This window comes from Chionomys nivalis, chromosome 3, assembly GCF_950005125.1.
Source record: "Chionomys nivalis chromosome 3, mChiNiv1.1, whole genome shotgun sequence".
NCBI classification, from domain to species: Eukaryota; Metazoa; Chordata; class Mammalia; order Rodentia; family Cricetidae; genus Chionomys; species Chionomys nivalis.
In genome coordinates, this window is record NC_080088.1 from 94,105,827 (window position 1) to 94,127,272 (window position 21,446).

At 47.4% G+C, this 21,446-nt stretch overlaps 1 protein-coding gene across 6 annotated transcripts in view; it reads right to left on the reverse strand.

Annotated features, from left to right (window-relative positions):
• Positions 1–19,993, reverse strand: part of Sun1 (Sad1 and UNC84 domain containing 1) — a 46,596-nt gene extending 26,603 nt beyond the window's left edge. For 5 of the 6 annotated variants that reach the window (XM_057763485.1, XM_057763484.1, XM_057763483.1 and 2 more), the window contains exons 1-2: positions 19,908–19,993; positions 3,810–3,906 (exon numbers count right to left, since the gene is read on the reverse strand). In XM_057763485.1, coding sequence (XP_057619468.1) covers positions 3,810–3,886 — 77 coding nt within the window. In that variant the 5' untranslated portion in view covers positions 3,887–3,906; positions 19,908–19,993. Of the gene's footprint in view, positions 1–3,809; positions 3,907–19,884 lie in introns of all 6 variants that reach the window. The other variant, XM_057763481.1, reaches the window with a different exon arrangement.
• Positions 19,994–21,446: the final 1,453 nt, after the last annotated feature.

A 21,446-nucleotide genomic window follows, 5' to 3' on the forward strand; every position in this document is an offset into this window, starting at 1 on the left:
CTGCTAGGTAAGGGATCCTCATAGCTCAGGGTGCATTTGACCCTGTGGTGTGGTAGGAAGAGCGCAAGCTATCTATAGCCACTGTCTGCAAAGGACCAGAACTGTCTAGTCAGAGAAGTGAGGCCTACCACATGGAGGCTAAGAGAAAACAGAAACTGCCCCACTCACACTGCTGACTATAGTCTGGATATGAAGTGGCACCATGTTATGTGATGAGCGTTTCATGCATACATGGTTTGTATGTGCAGGTCAGAGGACAACTTACAAGGGACACTTCTTTCTTCCCATCATTTAGGTACCAGGGATAGGAGTGAGTTCACTGGGCTTAGTGAGAACACATGAATTAACCCAGTAAGCCATCTCTACAGATCCTAGAATTTACTTTGTAGCCCAGACAAGTCCCCAACCTACTGCCTCTGTTCTCCTGTGTGGCAGTTGCACACACACACACACACACACACACACACACACAGGGTTCCTCAAAGAGGGAAGCCTGACACACACCCTTCCTTCCTGCAGGATCCTGCAGCCATGTCCTGTGCCCTGTACTGAGTCCCTCCCACCCTCCTGGGACTTCTTAGTCATTTCTTCCACTCTCTCCACACCTAAGATTCTCTCTTAGGTCTTACCACAGCATCCAGACTCTCAGCGGGGTCCCAAAGTGAAAAGTAACAAGCACTCTTGGCTACACCATACCCAATTCCACCTAACCAACTGCTCCCTGAGGGCCCTGGCTTTGAGCAACTGACTCACTAACAATGCTCAGTCTCACCATGGCTGGCTTTCCACAGCACTTGGCCTGCTGCAGACTCATGGCACCCAGGCACACTGAGGCTGGCTCACTGCAGCCACCTCTCATCCTGTACGCAGCCTTCCTCGTACCAGAGGAAAAGCAGTTACTGCCTGCAGAGCATATAGCTCTAAGTCTGAGGACTTCTGGGAGAGGCATCCTCTCTGAGGAAGGACATCAACAGCTGCCATGACCCTTGTGAGCAGCTGACTGGGCTGACAACTGGTGGGTCAAGGAACAACAAAAGCCATCTCAAGTCTCTCTAGACTATGACACAAAACTTCATCACACCACTGGGCATGTGATGAAGCCATGCCAGTGAAGAAGGCCAGTACGGTGATGCATAACTAAACTTCAGTGCCAGGCTAGTAAGATCCTCTCTGAAAAAAACAAACACAGTAGTTGCAGAGATAAATCAGTTAGTCAAATGCTTGAAATACAAGTGGGAGGACTTGAGTCCAATCCCAAGCACCCACACACAAAAAAGCAAGTGTGGGTGGCCTATGGCAGTAACGCCAGCATTGGGGAGACAACAGGCAGATCTCCCTCAGCCTCACTGAAACAGTGAGCCCCAAGTTCAAATCCTGTCTCAAAAAACAAGGTAGATGACACCTGAAGTTAATATCTGACTTCAACACACACATATACCTATAGGCAAATAAATATGAAAACCTAGAAATGTCTTATATAGACACAAACAATAAGGCTCAAACTTCTAGACCTAATACCACTTCACAGGAAATATAAGTAGACTCAAGAAAGAAGTTACTGAAACACAGGGTGAGACTCCTGCTTGGGGTAATGTGAAAACTCCCTATGAACAAAAGGAGATGGATCTGGGAAACTTTATTCTTTTTTTTTAAAATTCCCTATGTAGACCCAGCTGGCCTCAGAATTCCACCTGCCTCTGCCTTTTGGGTACTGAAGTTAAAGATCACATTCCCACCAAAACTAGGCACGAGGGAGGCAGTATCACTGCAGGATGGAGCAGGAGGCAGCAGACCAACTTCTCCATTCTCTCCAAATTCTCACAGCGTGCGCATTTTCCAAGAGAAAGTCATGGAGGCTCTGGATGGTCACTGAGATGGCTAAGAATTAAGACATGAAAGCTGCTGAACCAGCGCTGGCATGGGTTAGCAGGTGTGACCGGAGCAGAGTAGGTGCAGCTGCTCTGCCTCCTGCCACACTGACCATCTTGACTGGGGAACCATGACAAGTTTTCAGAGAAACTGAGACCAAAAGCCTGGAACTGCAGCCACAGGCTCCCTATGCCATGACTGTGCCTAGGCTTACTGTCCCCCATTGGGTCTTCCCTTCATCTCTGTCAGCCCAGCTTTGCTGTTCAACCCTGCTCTGTGCTCCTGTCTGGGTCATGCTGTCCATGGCCTACAGCAATCTTCCCACGGCCTATGACAATCTCACTTACTTTTGGGACCCAATTACAACCCACTGGTTACTGGTTCAGATCCACAGTCACATGTCTCTCCTGATTTAACAATCCTGTCTACCCAATGACCCCACTAAAACTGGGACTACCACTATTGGCTCTCACTGAGCACCACCCACCGCTGTACTCCTGACAGTCTGGCCTACTCAGCCCTACCTATATACTTTAAGCATAGCTCTGTGGATTAAACCCTCAGACGGACCCCAGCCTACATACCTAACACATTGCTACCTTGCCACCACTCCTCGCATCACCTGTCCACAGACCCATAAGCCTAACTGAACAAAGGCTATGAACATCACTGTAGCCAAGCACAGGTTTCCCTGGACACATGGATTAACACTGTACTTAAAACAGGTCATAAAGGCTAAAAATAAGTCAGTAAGAATAACTGTTTCTATGTTCCCAGACAGGCTCAGGGAACCTGAGCTGGCCACTCATTTACTTCTGACATATTACAGGCTCCAGGCCAAAACATCATTGTGAGTTTGAGGCCAGCCTGGGCTACATGGGGACAATTTGTCTCAAAACATAAACTGAACCTAGCAAGTATCCCTTGCAAATGCAGTTGGACTGAGGCTAGGAATGGAAAGTAGAGTGGTCACACATCACAGCTGACCACTGCTCCAAAAGAATCTTCTTGGGGCCGGGGAGATAGGTCATAAGAAAAGTGCTCGCCAAGATGGTGTGAGAAAGGCATGGAAACCTGTCTGCAATCCCAGTGCTCAGGAGGCAGAGATCCCGGAACAAACAGGCTAGTTAGACTAACCAAACTGGTGAGCTCTGAATTCAGTGAGAGCCTGCATCAATGAAAAAGTTAAGGGGAAACAAGGAAGATACTCACTGTCTACCTCTAGCCTCCACATACATACACTGACATATGCCCACACACAGGTAAGTATGTGTACACACACAAACATGGTATTTTCTTTAGATACTTCCTGATTTCTTTTAGGTTTTCTTGTGGATTCACCTTATAGGCAAAGCCACTGGACAATGACTCAGCACATATATCCCATGTGCCTCTCACATCTTGCCAGGCGCCCAAGTTTTACTGCCTGCCAGTCATGCCCTAACCTACTAGGACAACTCATTCTCCTCGGCACACACCACAGCTTGCAGTGAGGCCCTCTGCAATCATTCTTCCCATTTGGCAAACTGGAAAGGAACAGAGCAACAAGCAGTTACTGAGGCTCAAAGGACCCAAAGAACAGGAACATCCTGTCTGGAGCATGCTCCTGGAATCTGGCCTTCCAAAGGCAGCCCCTAGATCAGTGTCTCTCAGGGGATACCCAAACTATTGACAAAATACTGGTCACACTTTCAGCACTTTCAGGCTTACTCCCAATCATGGCCACAGGGTGGAGCCTGAAATAGTGAGTCACTCAAATTGACTAACACCTGAGTCACTGCAAGAGGTGTCTCAGAAGCCCACAGCTCTAGGAGCCACTCACGGCCCCCATGTTCACATGGTTGTGAAGAACTCAATGCTGTATGACTGTCACATCAACACATAGCTGTGTGTTAAGGTCTTGTGGCAATGCACCCCAATGGGGGGGGGCACTCACTCACCTGAGTGCGTAGGTGTAGCCGGTATTTTCCGGTACACACTGGGGTGGAGTGTATGTATGTAGCCGAGAAAAATCCATGTTCACTGTCTCAGACCATGCTGCAAAGGGAACAGAAAAAGACTTGGTGTTAAAAAATTAGCACAAGCCGGGCGGTGGTGGCGCACGCCTTTAATCCCAGCACTTGGGAGGCAGAGGCAGGCGGATCTCTGTGAGTTTGAGGCCAGCCTGGTCTACAAGAGCTAGTTCCAGGACAGGCTCCAAAACCAGAGAGAAACCCTGTCTCGAAAAACCAAAAAAAAAAAAAAAAAAAAAAAAATTAGCACAAGTCCAGAGATTGGGTTTGCAGCCGTGTTTTGATTGTTAACAGATGACAGTTTTTCCTAGTCTCAAGTCAAAGCTTCTGCCATGTGTCAGCTCCAAATGTACACATAAAAACGAAATTCCGGCCATACAAGCATACCCACCAGGGTTGGGTCCCAGAACCCCAGTTTTCTCATGGTGAGATGGTAGGTAAGATAGGAGAAGTTCCACAAGTGCACAAGTCAGCCAGCCAGGTACACAACCACTGCCTCAAACAGGGCGGAAGGCAAGGAACAACACTTGCTGCTGTCCTCTGACCTTCACACTGGTACATCTGCACACACACACACCATATACAACCCCCCCCACACACACAAAACTAAAACCAAAAGATAACAAGTAGGCGAGGCGTGGTAATAATCCTAGCACTAGAAAGGCTGAAGCAGAAGAATTACCTTGGGTTTGAAGCCAGCATGGTCTACAAACCAAGAAACTCACTAAAAATAAAAACTAGCAAGAGGGTCTCTGCTAATTTTATAAAATGCATATCACTGACTTTTACTTTATGAAATAAAATTGTCTTGGGAAAAAAAACTAGAAAGAGAAATCTTGGGCCAGTTTATGACATAAACTGGGCACTTTGCAAGAAAAACTGACAGTGACTCCAGAGTCCTTTTTTGAAATGTTGAAATATGACTTTCCATTTCTTTCCTCTTTTTTGTTTGTTTGTTTTTCAAGACAAGGTTTCTCTGGGTAACTGCTACCTCTGCCTCCCAAGTGCTAGGATTAAAGGCATGCACCACCTTACCAGACTAAAAGTTTATTTCATTTTTGAGGTCTCTCTATGCAGTCCTGGAACTCACTATGTAGATAAGACTGCACTCAAACTCACAAAGATTCCCCTGCCTCTGCTCCCTTAGTGCTGGTGTTAAAGGCATGCACCACCACACTTTCCATTTCTAGAAGGTGTCATATGCTCCCAGTCTTCTGAAGTGAGGATTAGCATTAAGAAAAAGATGATGCCAGGCGATGGTGGCTCATGCCTTTAATCCCAGCACTCAGGAGGCAGAGGAAGGCGGACCTCTGTGAGTTTGAGGCCAGCCTGGTCTACAAAACGAGTTCCAGAACAGCCAGGACTGTTTCACAGAGAAACCCTGTCGAAAAACAAAAAACAAACAAAAAAACACAAAAAAGGAAAAAGATAACTAATTTTCATCCATGGTCAGAGAGAGCAGCACTGCCATCCTTTGCTGCAAAGCTGAGGTTTGTAGGAGTACCTCAGAACCAAACAAGAAACCCGGTAACAAACAACAGAAGGATCAGCAGAAGTTGGAGACTTCTATACCTTCTTCCCTTAGGCAAACATAAAACTGTGGTGAGTGCATTGTTTCTCAGGTTCTCATCTTCACTTCTTTACAATGACTCAAATCTTCCTCCAGCTAAAAGTACAAAAGCACATGTGTGCAAGCACACACACATTTATGGAATGTACTCCATGTCCTCATAAAGGCGGGAAGCAGCTCAGTGGAATTGTGTTTAAGACTACACACCATTCACAAGGCCCCAGGTTCCACCCCAGAACTGAAAAACAAAATAAAATACAACTACTCCTGATAGTAATGGGAATCATAGCCCACTGAAAATCTAGGGAAACACAGTGGTGGCTGATACCTGCAACCCCAGCACGCTGAGGCACGAGAAGCGCTATGAATTCCAGGCCAGTCTCATCAACAGGTAAAACCCTGTCTAAAACGGTGGCACACACCTTTAATCCCAGCATAGGTATCTCTGAGTTCAAGGCCAGCCTGGTCTACAGAACAAGTTCCAGGACAGCCAGGGCTATACAAGAGAAACCCTATCTCGAAAAAACAAACCAAACCTAAATGTTGTGGCTTTTTTTTGTTTGTTTGTTTTTAAAAGAGGGACACCAAACCAAACCAATCAAACAGAACTACGAAAGCCAGGCATGGTGGTTCAAGCCTGTAACTCCAGAGCTCAGGAGGCAGAAACAAGAGGAATACTGCCATTTTGAAGCCCGCTGGGCTACAAAGCACAATCCTGTCTCATAAATGAGTTAAAATCAAATAAGAGAAGAAAATAAAATAGAAAATAGGAATATTCTAAACAAAAAAATAGATATGAATGACAGTTTTAAAAGCTATATTATTATTTTTTTTAATTAATTTTTTTATTATGTATACAATGTTCTGTCTGCATGTATGCCTTCCCGCCAGAAGAGGGCACCAGACCTCATAGATGGTTGTGAGCCACCATGTGGTTGCTAGGAATTGAACTCAGGACCTCTGGAAGAGCAGCCAGTGTTCTTACCCTCTGAGCCATCTCTCCAGCCCTTAAAAGCTATATTAAAAGGACTTTCATTACATCATTTTCTTTTCTGTTTAGAGATTTAATTTTTTAATGAATATGAGTGTTTTGCCTGCATATATGTATGTGCACCATGTGCATAACTGGTGCTCACAGAAGTCAAAAGAGGGTGTTGAACCTGGGTCCAATGCAAGAGTAGGAAGTATTCTTACCCACTGAGCCATCAGTCCAACCCTAACACTATTTTCCTTAAAATAGCCCAAATAGTCCTTTAAAAATAAGACACTCATATTGGTATCTCTATGGTAACACATGCCTATCATCCCAACATCTGGGAGACACAAGTAGGAGGATCAGGACTTCTAGGCCAGCCTGGGGTGTGAGATCATGTGTCACAAAATGCACTACAGCACCGATTCTCTCCTTCCTTCCTTCCTTCCTTCCTTCCTTCCTTCCTTCCTTCCTTCCTTCCTTCCTTCCTTCCTTCCTTCGATTTTTTAAGACAGGGTTTCTCTGTAGCTTTGGAGCTTGCCCTGGCACTAGCTCTTGCAGACCAGGCTGGTCTTGAACTCACAGAGATCCACTGGCCTCTGCCCCCGCCCCCCAGTGCTGAAATTAAAGGTGTGCGCCACCACCGCCCAACATCTTCTTCTTCTTCTTCTTCTTTTTCTCAGAAAAGAAGAAAGAAGTCTCATCGTTTCTTTTTTTTTTTTTTTTTTCTTTCGAGACAGGGTTTCTCTGTGGTTTTGGAGCCTGTCCTGGAACTAGCTCTTGTAGACCAGGCTGGTCTCGAACTCACAGAGATCCGCCTGCCTCTGCCTCCCGAGTGCTGGGATTAAAGGCGTGCGCCACCACCTCCCGGCTTCATTGTTTCTTTTAAGCTGTCCTCCAACTCATGATTCAAGCAATCCTCCTGCCTCAGCCTCCTGAGCAGCTAGGACAGCAGGTACTTGTCACCACACCCAGGAGGTCTAAGAACTTCACAGCACACTTGAGTGAGAAAACACTTCAGCCTGCCAGCCACACTCCTGGCAGGTGAGGGGACATGTTGACAACCTTCTACAGGTAACAGTAACTGCTGAACCCAATAATGCCTGATACCTGCTTAGCTGCTCCATCCCCCTCTTTGTATGTCAGGAACACTTGAACAGACCCAAACAAGAATGTCAAGGTACAGAACTTGACAACACCTCACTGGCTCCAACCTCCTGGCAGGCTCTAGGGTCTCACACACACTGCTCCCCACCCCCAAACAACAGGGCCCCACCCTGGTAGAATGTAATAATGGATTCTGACCAGGTGACCGGAACACTCCGGGCCAAATGACAACATCAGTAACCACTCCTATTGTCTTTCTTCAGAACAGGTGTTCAACTACTTCTTGTCATCCCGTTATCTACTTGACATCAAAATCAAACTTCCTACCTTCATTTCCCAAAAGGACTTTTCACTATCCAGTCTTCCAGCAACTGCATTGTTTGGCAGGGTCAAACCTGAGCCTAAAGCCACCACTGACTTCCACCAAGTTCTCCACAACTGTAATCTGAACACCCTGGTGGATGGGCACTTCTAGCCTGGCTCAACCCCCAGGACGTGCAGAGCAATGCCAAAGTCCAATGGCTAATGCCTGCAAGCCCTGATAAGGACGGAAGACCAGGGGTCACTGGGGGTAATAGCAGAGGGAGACTCAGCCCTGCCATCCCACTCATACCACCTATATGGGACAGTGAAGTCTCAAACAACCAAGCCTTGGTTCCCAAAGCAAGGGAGCAGGGACATGTAAGAGACTATAGATGCTTTTCTATCTGTAGGAATACCTCAGCATGCTCTCAAGCCAGATGAATGTTCCAGGACAGAGGAGGCCACACACCCACTGCACAGCTCATCTCAGTTCCCAGTCAGTGGAACACCCCATGCCACCACCTAAGGAGAACCTAACTTCCTCTCAGCACAAATGTTCAAGAAGACAACCAGGGGCCACAGGTCAGTTTCCCATCTAAGGCTGAAGGTCCACAGAAAGGGGCAGCTGAGGGTGATGGGCTCTGAAAAGGTGTCTGATGAACTGAGATGCAAAGGTGATGCCACACAGAATACTAGTGTGAATACATACTGAGCCTAGACGTCTATGTCTGGGGCAGGACAAGGAGGAAGCAGTAACCATGACATCATGACTGAACAGACCCTGAACCCTCTCCTCCCACCATTAAACCTGATGTCGCCTCTTGAATCTAGAAAGTTCTCCACTAAACACAAAGTTTTGTGCAGATCATCACACTCCCTGTTCCCCAATATTGCTTAGTGAGGACACTGACCCTGACTTCTGCCCTGGGCCAAAACTCACCAGTCCAGTGGTCTACTTATGGTCCAGGCAATCACTCCAGAAACATGACTGCACACACAGGTTCACATACATGAGCATGCACACACATATACTCTCCAAAGAGCAACAACAGGCCAAATTTGTTCAAGGCTCTGGAGGTGCTGCACAGAATTTGTCAGACAGGAAAGCAGCCCACTTCTTCTCAAAGCTCACTGCAGATCTAATTTACAGGACAACAGTTACCATTAAAATTTATTTTACTCTTTGATACATATCTGCAACCAATGCTATTCAGGAAGCTGAGGCAGAAGAATTACGAATTCAAGGCCAGCCTGGGCTATATAGAGTAAGATGATCTCATAAAACCAAAACACAAAGGACAGAAAGGATTAGTACACAAGGCAGAGCCTGATAGACACACACTACAATACTAGCTACAATTTCTCTCTGGGAATATATGCTGTGTTTGCGTTAAAAAAGACAAGGCTTCCTCATCAGAGTAGTTCAAGTTCCCAGCTGTTGAGAGAGAGAGAGACAGACAGACAGAGAATATGAACTGGCAAGATGGCTCAGCATGTCAAAGCACTTGGAGCCAAGCCAATAACTGAGTTCTAATCTCTGGGACACACACGGTAAAGAACTGAGAACTGGCTCCACAAGTCGTTCTCAACCTCCACACATGCACACCACCACACACGAGTGTCTTCCTTCTGCCTGTGTCTCTGTCTCTGTCTCTGTCTCTCTCTCTCATACACACAGAAAGAAACAACAAATAAATTTGTTAAGTTTAAAAATTATATATATATATATATATATATATATATATATATATATATATATATATATTTTTTTTTTTTTTTTGGTTTTTCGAGACAGGGTTTCTCTGTGGCTTTGGAGCCTGTCCTGGAACTAGCTCTGTAGACCAGGCTGGTCTCGAACTCACTAAAAATAAATTTTTGAAAAAGATTTGTTTCCTTCCAGGACAGCAATTCCAGAAATGAAAGATTAACTTAACCCTGCCCTGAACAAAAGACAAAAGTCCACTGATCAGCACGGATGGCTCAACCACACCTGGACCCTCACAAGCTCATGCCACCACCTACAGGTCAACCACAATCGCTGCTCCTCCTTCTGGTGTCCAAGAACAGGCTTAGCTTATCCACACTGCTCCATCTCCAAGGCCCCATCATCGGCTGAGTCTGCCTCCTCGTTAGCCCTGAAGAGGCTGTTCTGTGAAGCTCAGTGTGTGGACTGCTGAGCACCTATGGGCTGAAGGGCAGAAAACTCTAAGTGAAGAAATGCAACTGTTTTTTAACAGCACCAGAAACCTCTGAACAGAAACTGTTGGTCATCCTCCAGCCTCTCTGGCTACCTGAACCAGTGTCACCACTGACATGACTTTGTTCATACCATGCTCCTCACAGGTGCCCTGGCCTCTAAAACAAGGATTTGCTTGAAATCAGCTTGGTGCTGGGGCAAAGGCAGGAGCTGAGTGCAGGCTCCAGAGCACTAGCCTAGCACACTGGCCTACAGAGAACCTAAGGTGGAGAGCCAGGGCTCCAGCCAAAGCTGACACAGAAGATGTGCTGCCTTCCAAGTCCTTCATATGAGGGCCTACCTTTGTCCTATGCTTGTGCTGCCCAGGAGAACACAGGTCAGATAAGGAAACTTCTCAGATGCAAGCTCTGGTTTCAGTCTAAGGAAGTGCTTACTGTTTCTGTTTCTTTTCTAATACCAAGGATAGAGCCCAGGGCCTTCACATGCTAGGCAAATGCTCTACCCTGAGCCACGGCACCAGTCCTGGAAGTGTTTTTATAAGTAGGCACAGCTCAGCAGGGTCTTTCAGCCACACTGGTTTCTCACTCAACATTACTCTCCCCATGCAGGATGCACATACAAAGCCCAGGTCTTATCCTAAAGTGAGTTTCCGTCCTTACACCCTATCACCTGAATGTTTGCCACCTAGAATGCCTGTACTTATTTCACAGCAAAACAGAGAACACATCAGGAAAATTTCAGGAATAAATTAAATATAGTTTCATGCAAACAACACAAACCTAAAACACAAAACAGAATCGCAGCTCTCAAATTAACAAATACAATCTTTTTTTCTTTTTGGTTTTTCGAGACAGGGTTTCTCTGTAGCTTTGGAGCCTGGCCTGGAACTAGCTCTTGTAAGACCAGGCTGGCCTCGAACTCCCAGAGATCCGCCTGCCTCTGTCTCCCGAGTGCTGGGATTAAAGGCGTGCGCCACCACCGCCCGGCCAAAGACAATCTTTCTACTGGTTTCTGCTGGGGGCCACAGCTGGGGACAGTTGCCTGGGTTAGGCCTGAGGTTACTGGCCACACAAGAGATTTGATCTGCACCCACAGTGATGAAATCCTATGTGAAAAATGGCAGAGCACTTGGTCTCAGAGACATTGTGAAAGGCAAACTTAAAAACTGATGGCAGCACCTCCTTCAGTCTCTGGGAAGGTGGAAGACGCTGCAGTTGGGGTTAGCATCTCCTGGCACTGTCAATAAAGCACATCCAGCCAACCACATCACAGTTTTAGCCACAAATCATGAGGACCACAGCATGTCTTAAAACCACTTTCCACACCATTTGCGGTCAAACCCCATAGACTCAGGTCTGAGAGTTCGTTCCACTACAATCCAAGGGGCTGGGGAGTATAGGATGCCAGGCCCTCCTCCAGCTTCCCAGGAAGCACCATCTGTCAAGGCCTCACCCCAGTGGTACTCTGAAATCCTATCACAGCCTAACTGGTAGTGGGTACTCCCCCAGTCCTTCCAGACAGATGCCTCACCTGGTCTGTCCCTAAGGACCTTCCTGAAGAACCAGGGAAGCACAGCCACACAGACACAGCACATGCATCATGTACACACATGTTCCACCTCCACCTCACTGACTCACCATCACCTAGGACTTGGCTCTGCATAGCAGCCAGGTGCTACCCAGCAAGCTCAATGAATATGTCCACTGTCAATAAAAATACTGGGAAAAATTTGTTTCCTTGGTCTCTTTTTTGCAGTGCATAAAATGAAACCCAGGACATTTTAAATGCTAGGAAAGCACTCTACAGATGAGGACATCCCAGAGTAACTTCTGTAAAATCAAATTTCTGCTAGGCCTAGCCTGCAACTACAGAGGCTGATGGAAAAGGATTCCGAGTTCCAAGCCCACATGGCTACATAGCAAAGTCCTTCTTGTCTCAAAAACAAATAATTCTACCACACCTATTTTAAAAAATCGGTATTAAACACGCATGCACACATGCACTTTAGACCAGATTTGGTAGGGCACGCGTCTAACTAAGCACTGGGAAAGATGAGGGAGGAGCATAAGGAATTAGAGGCCAGCCTGGGCTACAAAGGCAAACTAAAAAAACAAATGAAAGCCAGGCATGGTGGTATACACCTATAATCCCATTCTCCAGAAGGCAGAGACAGAGACAGATGGGTCTGTGAGTTCCAGGTCAGTTTGGTCTACGCAGAAAGTTCTAGACAAGTCAGAGTAATAAAGGGAGACTCTGTCTCCAAAAACCAATAAAAAACAAACAAATAAAAACATCAGTACCATAACACAATATGGTGGGATAGGTCTTTAATCCCAACTACTTGAAAGGATGAGTCAGGAAGATCTCAAGTTCAAGGACTGCCTGTACTATAGAATACTCAGCCAATGTGAGCAACTCAGCAAGACCCTATATCTATATGTATTTTCTGAAAGGACATACAGCTCAGTGACAGTACTAAACAAGCATGTGTAAGGACCTGGGTTCAACACCCAGCACTGAAAAAAACAAGGAAGCAGAAAAGCAGCAGCAGGGCAGACAGGTACTCTGAAACCTCATCCGCCCTGAGGGAATCCTCTCTCCAGCTGGGAGATCTACTGCTCTAGTGAGTCCTTTCACACCACCAGTCTGTGACCTGCAGCTTAATTCTGCAAAGGTCAAGAGGCATCTGTCACAGAGATCTTGTCTCCACACTAAAATCTATGACCCACACTTCCAAAAGAAAGGGAGCAGGGATCGCCTGCCTGACCAGCACGGATCACGCTGTTTGCTGAGCAGAGCCCATCAGAGTCCAGCACTATAGCGAGAGCGGCTCCTCTGTCACCTGTGAAGGGCTAGTTTCAGGTAGAGCTAGCATTCTCAGATTCACCATCGGAAAATCTAGTGAGGTAGGTGCTCCAGAATGGCAGTGAGTTCCAAATTTGGGGAGTAGGGAGGAGAAAACATGAGCATGTTGCCGGGCGGTAGTGGCGCACGCCTTTAATCCCAGCACTTGGGAGGCAGAGGCAGGCGGATCTCTGTGAGTTCGAGACCAGCCTGGTCTACAAGAGCTAGTTCCAGGACAGGCTCCAAAACCACAGAGAAACCCTGTCTCGAAAAACCAAAAAAAAAAAAAAAAACCATGAGCATGTTTTCAATCAAGAAGGTGGCATGGCAACCCTTCAGCTGGTATCCAGGACCAGCCCCTTGAGCATTCACCAGAGCAACAGGGCACTCCTTTCTCCAAGCACTCAGGAGCAGCAGCCTGAGGTCCAAGTCCTGGGAGGCATCCTGCCAATCCCTGGAACTCTCTTGCCTCATTTGAGACCTTTAAGGCAAAGCAAGAGTCCTGCGGCTGACTTCTAAAAATGTACAATTGTTTACAGGGAGCAAATGCAGACTGGCCTGGTTTATGAGATGTGACCCCAAAAGGAACAGAGCATCTAGGAGAGTACTCAAGACTCACAAACCCAGAAGTACAGTCCATTAAATACCCATGTTCTTTGAAAAATAGGTCAGTCAGTAAGCTCTAGTCAGTAAGCTCCAGTCAGCTTGCCCTGGACAGATAAGCACAGGGCCAGCAATATGGTTCAGTAGGCAAAGCTACTTGCCACAAAGCCTACTGACCTGAGCTGGATCCCGGGAACTCAGGTACAAGGAGAGAGCGGACTCGGGCAAGCTGTCCCCTACTCTCCGAATGGGTGCTATGGCACCTATACCTACAAAAGGAATAAATAAAGTATTGAACACAGATGTCAGATTCCATGCACGGAACAGGAAGAGCCAAAGGAAAGGAACTTTTGGAACCCAGATGAATGAGAGCCAACTTGAGCCAGAAAAAGGCCCAGAGAGCTCTGCAATGAAGAATGCCAAAAGGCACCCAGGTTTTCATCGAAGAACTCCAAAGCCTCAAGAACTTGTGGCACCCATTTAACACCTGGAAGTGAGGGTGTTGGGGAAACTAAGAGGCTGGGGGCAGCTAGGGCAGACGCCTGCTGGAGACACCGTCAAGCAAAGCCACATGCCCATGGCAGTGGTGCAGAAAGAGCACTGGAGAACCCCACACCCTTCATGCATAACGCACACTCGATAAGCTAGATGTCGTGGCTCACATTTGTATTCCCAGCTCTTGGAAAATAGAACTCCAAGTCTAAGCTACAAATCAGACCCCACCTTGCAAAATTAAGAAAATAAAAATAGCAGGGCAGTGGTAGCTCATGCTTTTAATCCTCAGGAGGCAGAAGCAGGCAGATCCCTGTGAGTTTGAGGCCAGCCTGGTTTACAAAATTAATTCCAAAGAAAATAAAACAAAACAAGACAAAAAACAAAAACAAGTAAATAAATAAATTTAAAAATTAAATTTATGGGCGTGGCTCAGCTAGTACAATGCACACTTCTCACACACAGAGCCCTAGGTTCCATCCCCAGAACTGCATAAACCAAGTATGGTGGTACAAATGCAACCCCATCACTCGGGAGGTAGAGGCAGGAAGAGCAGAAGTTAAGGGCTGTCCTCAGTTACACAGCCAAGTCAGTCTGGGCTAAAGGCCGTTTAGTTAATCTTCAACAAACATGGTCCTCAACCCTCAACACTCCTACAGGCATCCATGAAAAGCCCACAGTTAACACCACACCCAAAAATGAGAAGACAGAATGCTCCCCCTGAGATCAAGATGGAACAGGACAGGCACCGGTGTTATCTGACACTGTCCTGAAGTTCGAGCCAGAGCAATTACTCAATGAAAGGGGGGAAAAGGTGTACAGACCAGAAAGGCAGTAACAGTAAGGCAACCTTTACTCTCAGCTGACAAGATTACATACACAAAATATCCTAAAGCACAACTGAGAACGATGGCTAATAAATTGGGCAAAGCTACAAGTACACAGCCACACCAAGCCAGCTGTATGTACTGCCACATGCTAGCAATGAGCAAGGTGAAGTGGAATTAATAAGTCCTTCCACAACAGCATCAAAGGCAAAAAAAAAAAAAAAAAAAAAAAAAAGCCTGGAGAATCAATTTAACCACCCAAAGGCAGAACCTGGGCTGGGTACTGAAAGACACAAGGAAATGTAAAACGTCCCAAGGCCCACAAAGTTCAAGAACATAAAAACTCACTATCTTGGAAAGCAATGCTGCACAAATGCACTGTGACCCTTATCATTACCCCAAAGGCCCTTCTGCAAACCTGGAAAAGCTGTCCCTCATTTACACTGAACTGCAGATATTTCCAGAGAGCAAATAAGTCTGGAAAAAGGAGCTGAGCTCGGGAGTCACTTAAGATTTCCAAATCAGCCGGGCGGTGGTGGCGCACGCCTTTAATCCCAGCACTTGGGAGGCAGAGGCAGGCGGATGTCTGTGAGTTCGAGACCAGCCTGGTCTACAAGAGCTAGTTCCAGGACAGGCTCCAAAACCACAGAGAAACCCTGTCTCGAAAAACCAAAAAAAAAAAAAAAAAAAAAAAAAAAGATTTCCAAATCAACTGCAAGCCAACGCGGTCCTGGTGAATGGTCAGACATACTCCACCAGAATGGCATACAGGGTCAATGGTAAACCTTACATCTGGGGCCAACTGAGAAGGGAAGCAGTTCCTTTTAGCAAATGGTGCTAGGGCAGCTGAGCTTCCATGAGAAGAACGAAGTCAGACTCTTAAGACATCATAGCCCACAATGAACTCACAATGGATCAAAGATCTAAGTATAACCACAAAACTATCAAACCTTTTTTTTTTTTTTTTTAATTTTCAAGACAGGGTTTCTCTGTAGTTTTTGGTGCCTGTCCTAGAACTAGCTCTTGTAGACCAGGCTGGCCTCGAACTCACAAAGATCCGCCTGCCTCTGCCTCCCAATTGCTGGGATTAAAGGCGTGTGCCACCACCCGCCCGGCAACTATCAAACTTTTTTTTTTTTTTTTTGATTTTCGAGACAGGGTTTCTTCATAGCTTTTTGCTTCCTGTCCTGGAACTAGCTCTTGTAGACCAGGCTGGCCTCGAACTCAGAGATTCCCCTGCCTCTGCCTCCCGAGTGCTGGGATTAAAGGCATGTGCCACCACCGCCCGGCTTCAAACTTTTAAAAGAAAACATACAGACAAGTCTTTGTGACCTGGGGTTTGCAATATTTCCACCTAAAGAAAAAAAGCAGATAATTTAGACTGTATCACTTTGAGCATTAAAAATACTCAAGAGGCAGAGGCAGGTGGATCTCTAAGTTTGAGGCAGCCTGTCTATATTACGAGTGAGTTCCAGGCTAGCCAAGGCTACACAGTGAGACCCTGTTTCAAAACAAACAACAAAAACCCACTATCAAAAGGATGGCAATGGCCATGGCTAGGTGGTAGTGCACACCTTTAATCCCAGCACTTGGGAGGCAAAGAGAGATGGCTATGAGTTTGAGACCAGTCTGGTCTACAGAACTAGTTCCAGGACAGCCAAGGGTATAGAGAAACCCTGTCAAAACCCCAAAATGATGGCCATGGCTGGCAAGAGGGTTCAGTGGCTAAAGCACTTGCAGCACAAGCCTGAAGCTCCAAGACCCACATAAGGTAGAAGAGAACTGACTCCACAGAGTTGTCCTCTGACCTCCACATACACACATGCTCATATATATCACACATGGGGGGGGGATGACAAAGGTGAAGTAAAGCATGGTAGCAAACACCAGCAATACAAGAGGAGGCTGAGGCAGGAGGACTATGAGTTTAAAATGAGTCTGAGATTTATGGTGAGATCCTGTCTCAAAGACAGAGGTATTGCAAATCATATATGTCCCGAACATATAAACAATTTCCACAACTCAAAAGACAACCTAATTAAAAGACAGGGAAAGGCTAGACATGGTGGGAAAATACCTCTTATCCCAACACTCGGGAGGCAGAGGTAGGTGGATCATGAATTCCAGGTCAGCCAGGTCTACACAGAAACAGATGGCAGTGAAGACCCGAAACAACAATTCATACACATGACTTGTGTCATCTGGGAAATGCAGACCAAAGCCACAGATATATTTCATAGCCACTGAGATGAGGGGCAAGGTGGGGGTGGCTGCAGGTGGAAGGAAGGAAAACAAGTATTAGCAAAGATATGGAGAAAATGGGCCTCTCCAGCATTGTGGGTGGGAGTGTAAAAACATGCAGCCATTGCGGAAAAACAGTCGGATGCTCCCTACAAAGCTAAACATAGAATTACCATGTGACCCAGCAATTCTACTCTAGATCTATATTCCAAGAATTAAAAACAGGTGCTCAGGAGCTGGAGCACGGCCCAGCCAGTAAAGAGTGGGAACACAAGCATGAGGACCTCAGACCCTAAGGACCCACAGAAAAAACTGGGCACAGCAACCTGCAACTGTAATCCTAGTGTCAGAGAGGCAGAGACAGGAGGATCTCTGGAGCTTGTTAGCCAATCAGTTTATTCAAAATTGGTGAGCCTCAGGTTCCAGAGAGAAGCACTGTTTCAAAAACTAAGGTAAATGGGCATGATGCTGCCCGCCTTTAATCCCAGAACTTGGGAGGCAGAGACAGGCAAAATCTTTGAATCTGAGGCCAGCCTAGTCTCAGAATCAGGACAGCCAGGGCTACATAGTGAGATTATGTCTTGAAGAAAACAAAAACAAAGGGAAAGAATGATTGAGATAGGCACCCAATATCAACCTTGGGCCTCTACACACACAGACACATGCATGCATGTACGTATTCAGAAACAATGTTCAAGTACAAACTTGTTCCCATGATCCCAGCAACACTAGTTAAGTAACCCAACAGGAGGAAACAATTCAAATGTCCAATGATGTGAATAAACAAGACTGAATAGGGCCTTAGAGGTGTCTTAGGGGGTAAACCTGTCTGCTACCAAACTTGATGACCCAGACACAACCCACCAGGACTTATACAGGTGAAAAGACAATTGACTCCAGCCAAATTGTCCTCTTAACCTCAGCAAACATACACATGCAAATAAAATATTTTTAAAAGACTTAATAGGTCCATCCAGTAGGAAACTATTCAGCCACAGAAAGTAATAGAATGGGGACACATACTACACGGCACGGACGAGCCTTAAATAAGATATCGAGAACAGGCAAACCCATACGCTATAAGCAGAGCTGCAGCTAACGGACAGGAAGGAGGAAAATGGGTGGGACTGCTTGGTGGGTACTGGGTTTCCCTTTAGGGTCATGAAAAGCTGGAACTAGATAATGGTGATGGTTGCATAACACTGTATATGGTTTAAAATGGAAATTTTCATAACACATACACACAATGCAGCTGGCTACCTTGAATTCATCCACTTTCTGCTCTCTCCCAGAAAGACCAAAAGGCAAATAATCTGAGGCTGCCAACCTTTGGGAACTAAAAGCATCTCTCCAAATCTCTAGCACAACTCTCAAGTGAGGGCATGGTAGTACATACCTGTAATCCCAGTACTGGGAAGCTGGAAGCACAAGGATCTGGCTTTCAACTCTAGGCCTGCCTGAGCTACAAAAGACCTGGCCAAAACAAAAACAAACAAACAAAAAGACCAAAAGGTAACTCAGAAAAGTCCTCTCAGACTCTCATTGGAGCAACGGCTCAAGCATGTCACCTAAAGCCTGGGCAGAACACAATAGGCTGCACAGGGGAGGTAGTGGTGCATGCCAGCAATCCTAGCACATTGGGAAGCAGAGGCAAGTGGATCTCTGTGAGTTCAAGGCCAGCTTGGTCTTACAAAGCAAGTTTCAGGACAGCCAGAACTGTTAACAAAGAAACCCTGTCTTAAAAAACAAAACAAAACATAACAAAACAAACAGAAAAAGTGATGCAGGCCTGACCAAGGAAAACAAGGGGCATAGAAAAGCAAGAAGGTACTGTGACTATGCTCAGGGAAGCCCTGGGTTCCAGCCCCAACCCCAGCACCATGGACCAGTGTAGTTGTGTGTGCCTGTAATCTAATCCTAGCACGAGGGAGGTGGAGGCAGGAGTAAGAGTCAAGGTCATCTTCTGCAATGTGGCAAGTTCTTAGCCAGCCTGGACAACCTGAGGCCCGGTCCATCCATAAAACAAACAAGCAAGTAATTAAGCCCGGCTTAGTGGCACATGCCTCTAACCCCAGCACCCAGGAAGCAGAGGCAGGAGAATCTCTCGAGATAACCAACTACATAGTGAGACATAAAAAACCCAAAAGGGTGGGGGAACACGAAAAGACGGAAAAAGAACATTAAGCTGGAGCTCAAAAAGGAGAAAAGAGTTCTCCTTTAACAGTCAAGTTAAAATGCAATGGCAGATCCTGTAAACTCTAATTAGGAACCTGTCCTGGAGGCGTGAAGTGCACACTGTAGGACTGCACGTCACACCACAGAGCGAGGAGCAGCAAAGTTGCCCTAGCTGATGCCCACGGGTCCCCAAACTGCATCCAACAAAGCTCCTCAGCAGGCCAGCCCGGTACTGTACTGCGCGCCGGGCAGGGGGCAAAAGGAACTGACACTCGAAAATTAGCAGGTGCAGGATGCACAAGCCAGGTACTCGCTACTCGGCCCGCGCCCCTCCTCGCACCTGCAACATCTGCGCTCCAGGAGGGCGCGCCCCCGGGATGGCGCTTGCGCCTGCGCGCCGCGACGGGTCGCAGGAGACCCCGGAACCCACCGCGCCAGGGGTCCGGGGCGAGGTGGGACCAGACTGTCAAGGCACACGGGACACCGGACCCGGGACGCCCGGGCGCGCGGCCTGGCAGCGCGAAGGACGTCGCGCGCGTCGTGGCCGGTTAGCGGTTCCCACTTTTTGCGGTCCCTGCCACCTACATCCCGGCCGGCCCTAAGACAGTCCCCCCAGTGCCCGCGACACGACCGAGGTGGACCCCCGTTCCCCCGCCCACTCCCGCTCTTACCCAGCCTGCTCGCCGCAGCTCACCTGCCTCGCGCCGCCGCCTCAGGCCTCGTCCGCGCCGCCCAGGCCGGGCACCGAAGACTCTCCGCAGCCACAGCCAATCGCGCGCCGCGCCGGGATCGGAGGCGGGAGCGACGCAAACGTCCGTCAATCCCAGGCGCGTCTGCTGAAGCTCCAGACCAATGGGAAGGCGACTGCCCCGCCGCGGCCCGCAAGGGGCGGGGAAAGGGCGGGACGTGTAGCGTCAGTGGGCGGGGCGGGCGCGCCAGGACAGGAGGGGCCACGCCTAGGGAGAGGAGACGGGTTCTTGGATAGCTTTAGGATTAGGCTTCTCCGCGGAGGCGGCCCCGCTGAGTTCCGGGCAGGGCTTCAGTGGACCCAGAAGACCGGACTCCTGCTGAAGATGGGATGGACTCTCGGGCACCTCTTCTCCTCTGCCTAACAGCAGTGTTTGGAGGAAGCCCCGACGCCCTGCCCTGCGGGCTGAAAGCCAGGCCTTCCCTCCTGCCCCGGCCCTCTCTCATTTGCCCAGCTTTGCCAATACTGTTCAATTGCATTTGTTTTGTTTCTAGACAGGGTTTCACTCTGTAACCTTAACTGGCCAGGCTGGCCTTGAACTCGTTGAGAGCAACCTGCCTCGCCTCCAGAGTGATGGAATTAAAGGCGTGCACTACCACGCCCCATCTGTTTTTTTCTTTTAGACTGGGTCTCACTGCGGCCTGGAATTCATTCACTGTATAGCCCAGACTCACTTCTAATTCTCAGCCACCCTTCTGCCTTGTCAAACACTGAGATTACTATCAAGTGCCACCACAGCTGGCTTCGGCTATTCTTTTTTTTAATGTGTTTGTATGTATGTATGTAAGTGTGTGTGTGTGTGTGTGTGTGTGTGTGTTGTGTGCCTGCAAAGGTCTCAGATCCCCTGAAGCTGTAGGTTACTAGCTATCGGAAGTGAATTATGGCAATCAAACCCCAGTTCTCTGCATTCCTGCTCCCCCAACTCCCCAGCGGCAGCAGCAACAGCAAGAGCTCTTAAGAGCTTAGCCGTTTTCCCAGCCCTTGTCTTTTACACTTTGTATTTGTTTACTTCTGTTTAAAAAAAAAAAAAAAAAAAAAAGACAGGGTCTCTCTGTGTAGTCCGGACTGCCCTGAAACTTGCTATGTAGATCTGCCTGCCTCTGTCTGGGAGTAGAGGCATGCACCACCACGCCTGGCTGGCTTTTACACTTTGAAGTCATGAACTGGACAGATGGATCAGTTAGTAAAGTGCTGGCCGTGCAAGCATCCAGGACCTGAGTTCAACCACACAATCTGAATTTAAAAAGAAAAAAGTTGTCGGGCGGTGGTGGTGCACGCCTTTAATCCCAGCACTTGGGAGGCAGAGGCAGGTGGATCTCTGTGAGTTCGAGACCAGCCTGGTCTACAAGAGCTAGTTCCAGGACAGGCTTCAAAGCCACAGAGAAACCCTGTCTCGAACAACCAAAAAAAAAAAAAAAAAAAAAGAGAAGAGTTTATCACTGTGTACTTGTAATCCCAGGACTGAAGAGTAGGGACTAGGATCCC